Source organism: Poecilia mexicana, unplaced genomic scaffold (assembly GCF_051168715.1).
Source record: "Poecilia mexicana isolate PSO_F unplaced genomic scaffold, ASM5116871v1 scaffold_22, whole genome shotgun sequence".
Lineage (NCBI taxonomy): Eukaryota > Metazoa > Chordata > Actinopteri > Cyprinodontiformes > Poeciliidae > Poecilia > Poecilia mexicana.
In genome coordinates this window covers 17,422,431-17,435,398 of record NW_028263391.1, presented here as the reverse complement: position 1 = coordinate 17,435,398, position 12,968 = coordinate 17,422,431, and the positions used below count along the sequence as shown (strand labels likewise).

General features: G+C 38.6%; 1 protein-coding gene across 1 annotated transcript; it reads left to right on the top strand.

The window, feature by feature from the left end:
* Positions 1-679: 679 nt before the first annotated feature.
* On the top strand, positions 680-12,746 carry LOC106903597 (zinc finger FYVE domain-containing protein 1-like). Its single transcript, XM_014967512.2, has 11 exons — positions 680-2,103; positions 2,857-3,361; positions 3,896-4,110; positions 4,303-4,409; positions 4,503-4,611; positions 4,727-4,824; positions 5,251-5,368; positions 6,863-7,033; positions 7,257-7,437; positions 7,554-7,667; positions 10,194-12,746. The coding sequence occupies exons 1-11, from the start codon at positions 1,603-1,605 to the stop codon at positions 10,424-10,426; spliced, it is 2,352 nt and encodes a 783-aa protein (XP_014822998.2). The 5' UTR covers positions 680-1,602; the 3' UTR covers positions 10,427-12,746.
* The last annotated feature ends 222 nt before the right edge of the window (positions 12,747-12,968 follow it).

The window sequence follows — 12,968 nt, the reverse complement described above, 5'->3', positions numbered from 1 at the left end:
GCACAACCTCAAAGCTGTGTGTGGTTCTGTATCTGCTATCAAGCACAGACATGAAAGTACTAAATCTAGAAACATAAGCCCACTTAAACAATTAAAATCTTTTGTTGGTTGGAGAAAATTATTCAGATTCATTTTTGCATTAGGGCAGTGTGGAAGTATCTTACTTGTTCAACTTTGTCTGTTGTTGCTGTTTAGATTTGTAATATGTTTTGCACATTTCCCTATGATTTTCTCATAGTTTTAAAGTCCAGTTGTATTTGGATTGAACTATAAATATTGAAAGAACTATCTGTAGGATCAGTATGATTGAGTTGACTTTTTTGTAAAGTGCGTTGAGATGATATATTGTGAAACTGTACTATATAAACAAAGTGAATTGAAAACAGAATCGAAATCCACGTTGCTCTCTTCAGATTTTTGTTTATCATTTATCATTTATCAAAATGTTAATCATAGAATTTCCATTTCCCTATGGGCCACATAGTTTAGATCTATCGCATAAAATTCTCATGAAATACATTGAAGCTGGAATTGTAATTTGAGATATAAGGTGAATTGGTGTATAAATACGTAATACTTACATCTCCAATTACCCAGAAGAGAGTTTACCGTGTAGAACTACGTTTCCCGTCATGCCACAGCACTCTACTTCCTTCTTCACCCCTTTGACTGAAATAATCAGATCAGCTGATCTGACCTAGCAACAACACAACGTAGCTACAGAAACCTGCAAGGGAGGGGGGCTGAAGAACAAAACAATGACACTGCTCGGAAGGATCCAAACACAGTAAGACTTTAAAGGACTTTTAAAAACGTAATTGGGAGGATTTCCCTCCCGATTTAAAGCCAAACCAGCCGCAGTTACCAGCGGTTCTCTCACCGGCTAAATTTGCCTCCTCAGTTCAGTTGACAAACAGGAGGCTAGCTGCTTGTTTTGGACGGATGAGGAACATTAGCGTTTGCTGCTCTTCCTTGGAGAAAAAAGTTAAAACACAAATCGCTAAATTAGGCCAGCTGTAAGCCGAACGGAGGCTGAATCATAGAAAAAATAATTTTATGAATTAGCTTCCTAAGCTCAGTTTGTTTTGCTAGCCAGCCTGTTGTTAGCATTGACATTTACCCACATATTTATGTCAGGAAAAAGCTCCCGATATTCGCTTGGTACTGTCTGTTCCCTCAGATTTATACAATAGTTATTTTTTAGCACCACATTTATTAAGTTAGGAATTGAAGTTGGAAAATCAAAATCGATCACAGATATACCTGAGGGATGTGTTTATAAAAATAACCCAACGTAATCACCAACTTGTATTGCACTGGCAAGCTAACTTTGTGTTTAGCATATCTGTTAGCATTACTTTTAGCAGCAATACATGACATTATTTAAAACAGCTAAATCACCTTAGACAATTTGTATAACTTAATCAAGTTAAAAGCAGCTAAACCTGTCAGCATGCAACTGTCTTAAGATTATTTATTAATATAGCATCATTTCAGTTCAATATTACTTTGTGTGCATTTCACGTTAACTGTTTGTTTTTGGAAATAGCTGCTGCTCTAATAAAGTAATAATACGAATTTAAGATAATCTTCTAATAAACAATGAGTGGGCATGGCTCGTCATCTGAAAAGGGAGTCAATACAAGTTTAACATGTCAAGAGAATTATTCCTGTGGTGGCTCCGAAGAGGCGGCATTTGAGTGTGATGACTGCAAAACCCTCCAGTGTGTCAGGTGTGAGCTGGAGCTCCACCGTCAGGAGCACCTGAGGAACCACGACCGGGTCCCAGTTGGTCCTGGCCATGTTCCCTACTGTGACAACTGCAAAGGAGGGAATGGGGATGGCAGCAAACGCCTCAGGTCGGTGGTTCGCTGCCAGAATTGCAAGGTGAATCTTTGTCAAGACTGTCAGAAACGTACCCACAGCGGGAGCAGCAAGAAAAAACACCAGCTCATATCTTACCCTCCACCACCCAAACAAGCTGAAGTGAACACTGCCAAGATTTCTGTCCAGAACGCTGATGTGCCTGAGTCATCTGAGAAAACACGGCTTCTGGAGAAGGTGTCGAGCTTTCTCTTAGTTGATGAGAATGAAGAAATGCAGGTGAGTTCTTCCTGTTCTTCCATCCACTTTGTTTCAGTCACTTGTGCTTTCATTCAAAACCTTTTTCAGACAGACTGAAAATGTGCTTTGGACAAACGTCACTGCTGTTACTGAGGAACAGATCAAGTCTCTGAAAACCAATCTATAAGTTGTCAAAAGGACTACATTATGCAGTTTCTTGGCCATGAATCCAAAATTGTGTAATGTTTTGATTTCTTCATCAAAACATTACACAACATTACACATTTCACAAGCAAATTAGAAGTTGCCACTTCTTTTTTGCCTTGTTACACGACACTCCATTGGGGTGGAAAAACCAGTTTGTTTGTTTTTTTCACTAAATTGCTTCTGAATCACTGGGCAAAGTTTTTGTGGAGGATGTTGTTTTTTTATCCTAGTGTTTTGGCAAAATTGGAGTGTTCACCTGTTTTTCTCTTTGCAGTCTTTTTCCCCATTCCCCAAAGAGTCTGAAAAACTGCTGTGAGCTGGTTCTCTGCAATTCAATCCTGACACTTCTTGGAGAGTGTTAGAATGTTTTTCCTTAAAGTTTTTTGGTAATGAGTTGCTTCTTGATTGCATAACACCATGAATTCAGAAACCTTCCCACCTGTTTGGTGTTACCCTAATAAGCTCTGCACTGGTGGCAGTCTAATCCCTTTGTAGAGTTGTCTTTTGTAAATTAGGTTTTCGTGAGGATTTGTCGGTCTTAAATTTTGTCGTTAATGCTGTATACTCTCCGTTGTTCCTCTCAAGATAAAAGATGAATCGTCGTTCATGAGATCCCTCGGGTGCAACCCCAACCAGCTGCTGAAGGTGGTGTCCATCTTTGGTAACACGGGGGAGGGCAAGTCGCACACCCTGAACCACACCTTCTTCATGGGCAGAGAAGTCTTCAAAACGTCTCCCACTCAGGAGTCCTGCACAGTGGGTGTATGGGCAGCATTCGACCCCATCCATAAGATTGTGGTCATCGATACAGAGGGGCTGCTTGGCAACAGCTCCAAACAGGGCCAGAGAACTCGTCTTTTACTCAAGGTGCTCGCTGTCTCGGACCTCATCATTTACCGCACTCACGCTGACCGCCTCCATGACGACCTTTTCAAGTTTCTCGGTGATGCCTCCGATGCTTACCTGAAGCATTTCACCAAGGAGCTAAAAGCCACGACGGCCCGCTGTGGACTGGATGTCCCTCTGTCCACCCTGGGTCCTGCGGTGGTCATCTTCCATGAAACCGTCCACACCAAGCTCCTGGGTTCAGGTGACACACACTCATTTTCCTTGCAGCAAGTAATCACTTTACATTGCACTTGATGCTGTGCAAACAATAGCCCTTAAAATGTGTCCCTCTGAACGCAAAATGCATTCACACGTACAGAAAATGGGTAGTTGGATGTCACATAACCAACTTACTGTATTAAATTTTGAGTTTATGTGAAACACCAACATAAAGTATCGCAAAATAATTCATTTGGGCTGTGTCTCTACCAGCTTTACACTGAATATTTTTGTCCATTATATTCCATTTTAGCCTGTACTGCACATTTTGTCTGATATTACCATGTTTCGCCATGGTGTGTCCAGGGTGATGTGCAGTATTGGTTTTCTAGTTTTGTTATTGCTTTGAGAATAAAAGAATACACAACATAAATTAGAAGTCCTATTTGTTATTGCTATGTGAAATTATGGTATTAGGAAAAGAAAAAGGTCCTGTTTTTGCACACTCAGTCATGTGAACACGCCATTTGTTCAAAAACTTTGGTGAATGTCATATTCTGTCTTTGTCCTACTGTAGACAAATCACTGGAGTCTGTGGATCGGCTGCTGTTGGAGCGCTTTAGGAAGCTTTCCCGCTTTCCTGAAGCCTTCAGCTCCTTCCAGTATTGGGGCACACAGACTCTCAGTCCTCCTACTGATTTCCGGGGCTTGCAGAATAAACTGGAGCAGCTCCTTGATAACAACGCCACGCGTTCTCCTCGTACCCTGGGCGTCATCTTCAAAGCCCTGCAGGTAGAGCTGCATGTCCGCTGACTTTTCAATAATTAATCTGCTTTAATCTGGCTGGATGTTTAGTAGACCTTGCTGATCTCAATGAGTGACACTGAACATAGTTTAGGCTGATTCGTAGTGTAACTGACTCTGTTTAGTTGCGGTTATAATTGAAAGTTTTTTTTTGTTTTTTTTTTGACACTGTTCTTGCAGGCATTGAGTGAGCGCTTTAATGGAGAAATCGCAGGTGAGGTTGCAGCACACAGCTGTTTCTTTCCTGATGAGTACTTCACCTGTTCCAGCTGTTGCCTCAGTTGTGGGTCAGTACTCTTGCTTTTTTAAAAAAAATAAAAAACAACAGCTGTCGCCCCATCTATTTCAATGTTCATAATTAATAATTGCATTTATCACAGATCTGGCTGCAAGAGTAGCATGAACCACTTACAGGAAGGGTCGTACCACGAGGCGAAGCAACGCTGCCGTTACTCTGCGCAGTATGATAATCGCATTTTCACTTGTAAGGTACGCTTAGTTGCTCAACTTTATTTTTTGTTATTTTGTTTTTAGATACAATGCTAAAAATGCACTTTCTTGATTAATTGAGTAGGCATTACTTGGCATAATATTTTCATCTCAGGCTTGTTATGAAGGAGGGAAGGAAGTGTTGGTCGTCCCAAAGACATCTGCTTCCTCAGACTCCCCATGGATGGGCCTCGCCAGATACGCCTGGTCTGGGTGAGTAACGGGGAAGTTCACCTGGCAATGTTTATCCAAGCTTTACTCAACATGCTTATTACATTATACGAGGCACAGATCATTATCAGATCCTCGAGGTGTAATAACCTTAACAGCTTTAAGACTAAATATTGAAATAAACTTGCATAACATAATCTAGTGGATTTTATTAAAAACAACAACAACAAAAAACTATTTTGTAATTGCCATAATTAAATAAATCATAGATTTTAACACACACTTACTGGTTACTGGTTCGTAAACCGTAAATTATTTTAAGGTTCATAAAAACATTGATACTCATCCATATAGGTGACTTTCAATTCAGTCCAAAAAGAGACGCTGCCATTTTATCTATTTATTTATTTTGTTTAGATAATGAACATATTTAAACATATTTATATTTTTCTTTTTCCATATGTTTAGTTACGTTATTGAATGTCCAAACTGTGGCGTGATCTACCGGAGCCGCCAGTACTGGTATGGCAACCAGGACCCTGTGGACACAGTCGTCCGCACTGAGATCCAGCATGTTTGGCCTGGGGTAATAAAAGCAAACTGCTTGCATCTATTTTTAAGTGATATAATTGTTTAAAGTGAAGTTATTATGGAATAAAAATATGTTGTATTATTTATAACTATATTTTATCCACTATAAAATAGCTACAACTTTATAATCCTAGCAGCCCCTTTTGTCATCACTCCTTCTGATAACATTTTTCTAAAGCTGTAAAGCTTACGTGACAAAAATGAAACATGTCAAGTTTTAAAAATTACTTTTTTATGAAACGTATGTTATGGTTAAGTTGCCAAACCATGACAATTAAAGCAACATAAACATTTTTTACAAAATGAGAAATAATATGTTTTTCTTATTGAAATGCTCTATTTTGACAGAGATTGAAGAAAAAAGTGTGTACTTTGACAAAAATGTATAGAAAAAAAAATGTTTTTCTTGTACCATTTTTCTCACTGTCTTGTAAATTATTTGCATTATTATATAATACACTTAAATTAGCCTTTTTGTTACTGTTATATGTAAAGGTTCTGCTGACTTTTGCAGCAAATAAGCAGCTTTAATAACAGTCCTTGTGTAGATCCTGAAAAGCCACAGGTTGAAGACCCCTGGCTTATAATCGTTCAAAGGGAAATTTATACTTTTGTCACTGCTTTATTAGACAAATAATATACGTGTTGCATATGTGATTACTGCAAGATCAGCGGATGGGCCGGGATCATTTTCTGATGACTGCAAGATCTGGAAACGCACTGGACTCTTCCGTTTCCAATGTCTCTGCACAACTGATGCAAAAGAGCAGATTAACGAGTCGTACAGCCCCCTGGTCTGAGCCTACGTAGCTGTGTAGTAACACTGCAGCAAACTAAAGCTAGTTCCTGTCACATCTTTTAAGTCCAATAAAGCCCAGTTTATATAGTGCACACACGTTTGGTATTAGGATTACGTTTTCAGAGATCTACTGAATCAGGATAGGATAAGTTACTTTAGCTGTTATGTCACTGTTAAGTAGTATTTTTTTATGCATTCAAGGAATAACTTCACTGCTCTCTGACCACAGTGGTCAGATAATTATTAGCTGAATTAATCAGAAAGTAGTTTGTGCTGTCAGATGTATTTTCATTTAAACGTATTTGGCACCCCAAGTAAGTAAGAGGAGCAATTGCATTGTTACATGGTATTAGGTCACTGCAGTGAGATTTAAATATCAGTTGTGTAAATGCTTTAGCGATGGCCTACATATGTGGTATGCAAGAATTGGGCAACTCATGCTGCATATCTAAAATATCCACATCACCTTGACTTGGCTTGTAGTCAGATAATATACTGTATTAAATGTTGAATTTTACAGATATGAACACCTTTTCAGTTTCAGTTTTTTTTTAATGGCTAACATCAGCTAAATAAATAGTATTGTTACTCATAGCTTCACAGATCCTCATCTCACAAAATCCAAACTGTCGCATGACGCAGACCTTGAAATATTGTGACATTCAAACAGATTCTTCTGTGGTTTTGCAGTCTGACGGCTTTTTAAAGGACAACAACAACGCTGCACAGCGGCTTCTCGATGGCGTCAATCTAGTGGCCCAGTCGGTATCAGAGCTCGGCGTGAAACCTGCCAAGGCTGTCACCTCTTGGCTGACAGATCAGATCGCCCCGGCCTACTGGAAACCCAACTCCCTCATCATGGTGAGTGACACAGACTCGCCCTCTGCCACCCGCCACCAGCAGCCAAGTCAACACTTTCATGTCCAGGGGGATGTTTACTCTCTATAGCGCTGGGCTCCCGTTGCACAACTTAATGCGTGCCTGTCACGAAATGAAATGGGGAAATACTACTGGTTGCAGCCTCCTCCCTTCAGCTCTTGATCAATAACAACATGTGCTGTTATTGCGTTTCCCTCTGTACAAGATGTGCCACAAGTGTCACGCAGTCTTCCAGGATAACGACACCAAGCATCACTGCCGTGCCTGCGGGGAGGGGTTCTGTGACGGCTGCTCCTCCAAAGCTGCGCCCGTCCCGGAGAGAGGCTGGGGTCTTGCCCCTGTCAGAGTCTGTGACGTCTGCTTCGAGCAGAGGGCTTCGTATGCAGGTACGCCCTCACAGATTTTAAATGTCATTCCTCTTCCTGTTTATGCTGGTATTTAATCTTTATGTAAGCATGCCTCTTTTTTTTTTTTTTTATTGAGGTTTTTCTTCTTTGTGCAGAAATACTTGCGTCAGAGCTTGAGGAGGAAGAAGGTGGGACTCTGGCCAGGAAGGTTGGAGAGGCTGTTACCAACACCATAGGGGTTGTGGCTACTGCTATTGACATCCCACTTGGTAAGTATTGCTCAAAAATCAGATATAGTTGTGTAGGTAGGTATGGAAGATTCAAAATGGGTAGTATATTGCCCCCTTGTGGTTGAGTCTCATAAAGCTTATTTTGTGGACAAAAATATCCCTAGATCAAGTTTCTGACAGCTGTTATGCACAAGTCGGGTCAATTAAACTTAAATAAGTGAGAAATAGCAAACGAAGCTAATTGCTTGCTTTAAATCAAACAATGACTTAAAGTAAAAATCCTTATCAAACCAGAAAACTATATGGGTACACTCTTGATCAGCTAAGAGGATAAAATGTGGCTTAAAATCTTTGAATGTATTAACCGTAATGCCTGTTTTATAGCTGCACATTTGATTTAGCAGATAATTATAATTTTAACATTAATGTTTAAAGAAGTGGGTTTGCCAAAAGTTGCTGTTTTTGCTTCTGAATGACTAAGTCTCCATACATGAGTCACGCTTTACCCCTGCGCCACCATGATGTCTCATGAGGTACATTTTTATAGCTTGATAATCTTACTATTGTGATCTAATCAGCGATTTTTGATTTATTACTCCTTTGTCATCTTTATTTTTTTTTATTCAGAGCTCTATACATAATGAAATGCTCAAAAAAGTGTTTTGTATTTATACGCACACACAACAAAAAACTGTCTGTTGAATTTCTTCAGTTTGCAGCTGTTTTTATGAAGGAGTTAGATCTAAGTCCTTCAATCCCTCCAGTCAGAATTGAACTCTAATTGTTAAGAACTGGTTATTTCTTCTCACAGCTACAACTCTTTTCAGACACTGCAGCCTAAGTTTCTGGCTGTCTTCTATTAATTCTTTGTTAGTAGGTGCATTTCCTCCTCAATAACTTTTTTCAAATCCCAGCATAGCTTTCTGAGGCCATATTTTTGTTTTACTTTAAATTCAGTTTGCACTGCCTCTGTCCGTGTAAAAGTAGATTACCAGGGTGCAAATGTGATCAATGCTCTAGCTCCTCCCTCAACGTCCCGAGTAAACTCAAACTTTTGAGGAAAGTACCTCCTCCCCAAAAAAGAACTTATAAAACGGCTGAATCGTCATGTGAATCTGTATCATGAAATGAATCTTTAACAAAACCAGTAAAAGGCTAGCTAGCAACAGAGTTGTTCATTGAACTGAATCGTCAAATTTTATCTGCTGTGTTGAACTCAATGCATGTATTTTTTTATTAATGGATATATTGTGTAGCACTAAAGGGACTTATTTGTGTCAGAAACAAATATGTGTCAGAAACACGGCTCTGTTGTGTTCGATGAGTGACATATTGTGACATTCTCTTGCCTCATTTGCTTCTTAAGAAATATATTAACTGTTTTAATGTGTTCGTTAGGTTATTACATGCTAGCCTGGTGTTGACCTAAATGTACTTCTCAAAGGCTTTGATAAATATGTTTTTGATAACCTGATATCCTGCTGGAAATGTCTGTGTATCCATGGCCATCCCTAAAATACCTCAGAGCAAACGCTACTCCAATCACAACAAAATTAGACCACCTACTTACTAGTTTTTTTTATTTCCATGGTAACAAGAATCATGTCTCCTAAAGATTTTATTCACCACATAGTAATGGTCCACTTGAGACATTTATGATTAAGAATATGCACAATCAGTGTTTTTAGTGCCTGTAGTTAGGTAAAAAGTTGTTTATGATATAAAAAGTGATATGTACTCTGCAGGTCTAATTTCCGTAAAGTATTATACACACTTAAGGATATATAATACTTCCCAGGTAAAGGGAACTTGAGCAATAACTTTCTCCATTATTTTGACTCAAAGTCATAATGTTCATACTTTTTCACATCTTGCATCATTACAAGTGCAAAACAACATGTTTTATTGCAGTCAGAGCTAAAATTGAATGATTTAGATCAAGGCATACGCATGTTTTTGAATGGCTCAGTCAAAGGTCAGACCTAAATGAGAATATGTGGCAGGACTTAAAAATTTACACAGACCATCCAATTTGACTGAGCTTGAGCCATGATGCAAAGAAGGATGAGGGTGGAGACATACCCCATTAACCAAAAGGACTTGCAGATGTAACTGCAGCAAAATGTGGTTCTACAGAGTACCTTCAGGTCCACTGAATACCAGTTCATGCCATGTGTTTTTCTAATCGATTGTAGAAAAGGGTAATTTTCCTTTCACTTTACAATGAATACACTAACTTGTGTTGGCTTATCACATTAAGCTCCATTAAAAAAATATTGAAGTTTGTGATTATAATGTGACAAAATGTGAGACTGCTCAATATGCATGAGTACTTTTTCCAGGACACTAAGTTTTTCAGCAACTTTTCAGTAGGTCTAATGCTATTTATCATCAGACAGACAGATTAAACTCCGTCTTGATCTCAGACTCTTTTCTCAGCAATATTAATCTTCACCTTGCTGCTTTTATATATATATATATATATATATATATATATATATATATAGTCAAAGACGTGTTTGTGTGTTGTTGATTGACTATATTTTTGTTCCGTTTTCTCCTTAGGCCTCGTGAAAGACGCAGCCCGTCCTGCCTATTGGGTGCCTGACCAGGACATCCTGTCGTGCCACAACTGCCAGCGCGAGTTCACTGCCAAGCTCTCCAAGCACCACTGCCGTGCTTGTGGCCAAGGAGTGTGTGACGAGTGCTCCCCACAGCGTCGAACGGTCCCTTCGCGGGGCTGGGATCACCCTGTCCGCGTGTGCACCGGCTGCAACCAGAAACCTGGAGAACTTTGATATGGTTGCTTTTCCTTCCTCTTAGCACCGGAGAGAATTGTTCACTCATTGGCAGTCTGTCACTACTCAGGTGTACACCTGCTACTCTAATGGATTGGTCTTGCATATATGGAAAGGAAAACATAGGGAATACTTCAATGTTTTAGCAAATTTGAATTTAAGAGTTCCTGTGGCCTTTCTAGAACACACAGAACATGGGGGTTACTTGACCTGAATTTTAGCTTCATATTTTGATCATTATGGACATAAATCCAGAACTTTTCCGTTAAACAAAGATGTTGAGGTATTTTTCTATTATTAGAAAATATTTTAAAAAAATGCATTATTTGAAAGGCTGATTGTTGAAGATGATGGTCGGTTGTTGTGGTTATGACTCCAGCAAAACCTATCTTGACTGGTTGTTTCTGATCTTGGGCGTGTAATGAAAGTGTGATATTTCATATTTGTTTAGGCATAACTGCAGGTTCCGTTGCATGCATGCATTGCAAGATTTTAGTTTTTGCACTAAGCCTTTTTTCAGCTGTTATAGGCTGTTGCTTGACATGGCCAAAAGTTAGGTATCCAGCAGAGGAAGTATGCAGTTCCAAACTGAGCTAAACTCTGCAGCAGTAGTTTCAGATTTGGATTTCTGGTGTGCCAAAATGTATTCAGGTCATTGTGTCTGTGCAAATGTAATGTTTATATTCTATCATGCGATTTGTGGTTGTATGAACTCACAGAGGTGTGTGAATCTGACTTGTTGAAAAATATTTAAATGTTAATTATATATATATAAAAAAAAATGCTTGTAAGCACACTGTCTGGCATTACAGTCTCAGAACTCTATGGCCTTTTTACTTGTTCAGACAATAAGATCTGAATCAACCTTACCATATCTCTTGCCAGGTGGCATTTTAGAGTTTAGATGTTACAAAATATTTGCATTTTATGTTCAGGTTTTATTTTTGTGTGCATTTCAATACATGTACTACCTACTCGTATCTATGGATCATGGAATACCAGAGGAAAACAACATCAGGATTTCTCTCCAAACTAGTTTTTCATTATTCAGTAACCAAACTGAACATCGGCACAGTACCTTGAAAACGTATTTATACCCACTCTATTAAGCAAATCACAAACTTTGATGTGTTTTATTAGGATTTTAGGTCCTACGCCGACTCAAAGTAGTGCATAATTGTGAAGTGGAAGGACAAGGAAACATGGTTTTTTCATATATTTTACATATGTCCATCTGAAAATTGTACTGTGGAGTTGGCAAAATTCTAACAAATTAATACACTTTGATGTATTCCATTATACTTCTGTGTGGATGTTTAGAGTTGCAACCGTCTTGGAAGGTACACCTCTGCTGTACTTTCAAGTCTTTCGCAGACTCCAACAGGTTTTCTCCCCAGGGTTGCTCTTTATTTAGCTCCATCCATCATCCAATCATCTCTGACCAGCTTCCCTCTCCATGATTAATAAAAAACATCCCCACAGTAGGATACTACATTATGTTCAGCGCCATGTGTGGTGTTAGTTTTCCCTCCACACAGCAATTGTACCACACTCTTTTAATCTTTTGATGATAAATTTAACAGATAAATGGAAATATTTAATGGGTATCAATACTTTTGCAAGGCAATGTGTGAGATAAGGACTGCTGCAGCTTTTAACTCTTTGCATTTACGTAAGCTGTTATGAAAGGGTTTTTTTTTTTTTGGTCCATCCTCATTGTATTTTTTTTTTCATATTACTGTACATGTATATTTATATTTCTTGTGTTGGAAACTAAGCCAATTGATCTTTATTTATTTTTATTTTATGTTTTTAGCCCAAGACTGGTATAGTGATATTCAGATCTAGCTGTTCTGACACTTTGTCTCGCATGATGTAACAGAGTTTTAACCTGGCTTGCACCATTGTTAGTTTTATTGAGTAACCTGCCTGTTACACAGTGATGTCATGGAAAGCACAAAGGGTGGATGCCTTTGTTGGTTAAAACAAAGAAATATAAAGAAATATAGATCTTTGTGGATAGTTATAATTTTTTCTCTGATCAAGGTTAGGCTGCCTGGTCTCAAATAGATTTATTTGCTTTAATGTTCAATCAGACTCCCCTAGCAGTCTTGCACATAATAGAATACAAAATGTTGTAATCCTGTCTGTTCATATCTCATTTATCATGTTTTGACTTTTTCAACACTTAATACTTCTCATTTACAAACAAGGAGGAATGAGTGATTTACTTTAAACTGTTTGAATCTGACTTGAAGAAGACTGGTGGGGGAGTTGCAAAGGATTAAAGCTGTGTCAGCACCTGTCTGTCAAAACATAATCTGGAGCTGCCTCCATGTTTTTTAGTGCAAGTGTGTGTGTGTGTTTTATATCTCTTCACGTACTGTATGTGGGAGGAAGAGATTGTGTGCACTCTATTCCTGTCAAACACTGCAACCACAGAAATAGTGAGTGGGAAAAGATTTAGTGTGCTTATTAAATATGCTAAATGATTTATGCTTATTTTAATAAAGGAAATATTTTTTTTTCCATATTAACATTC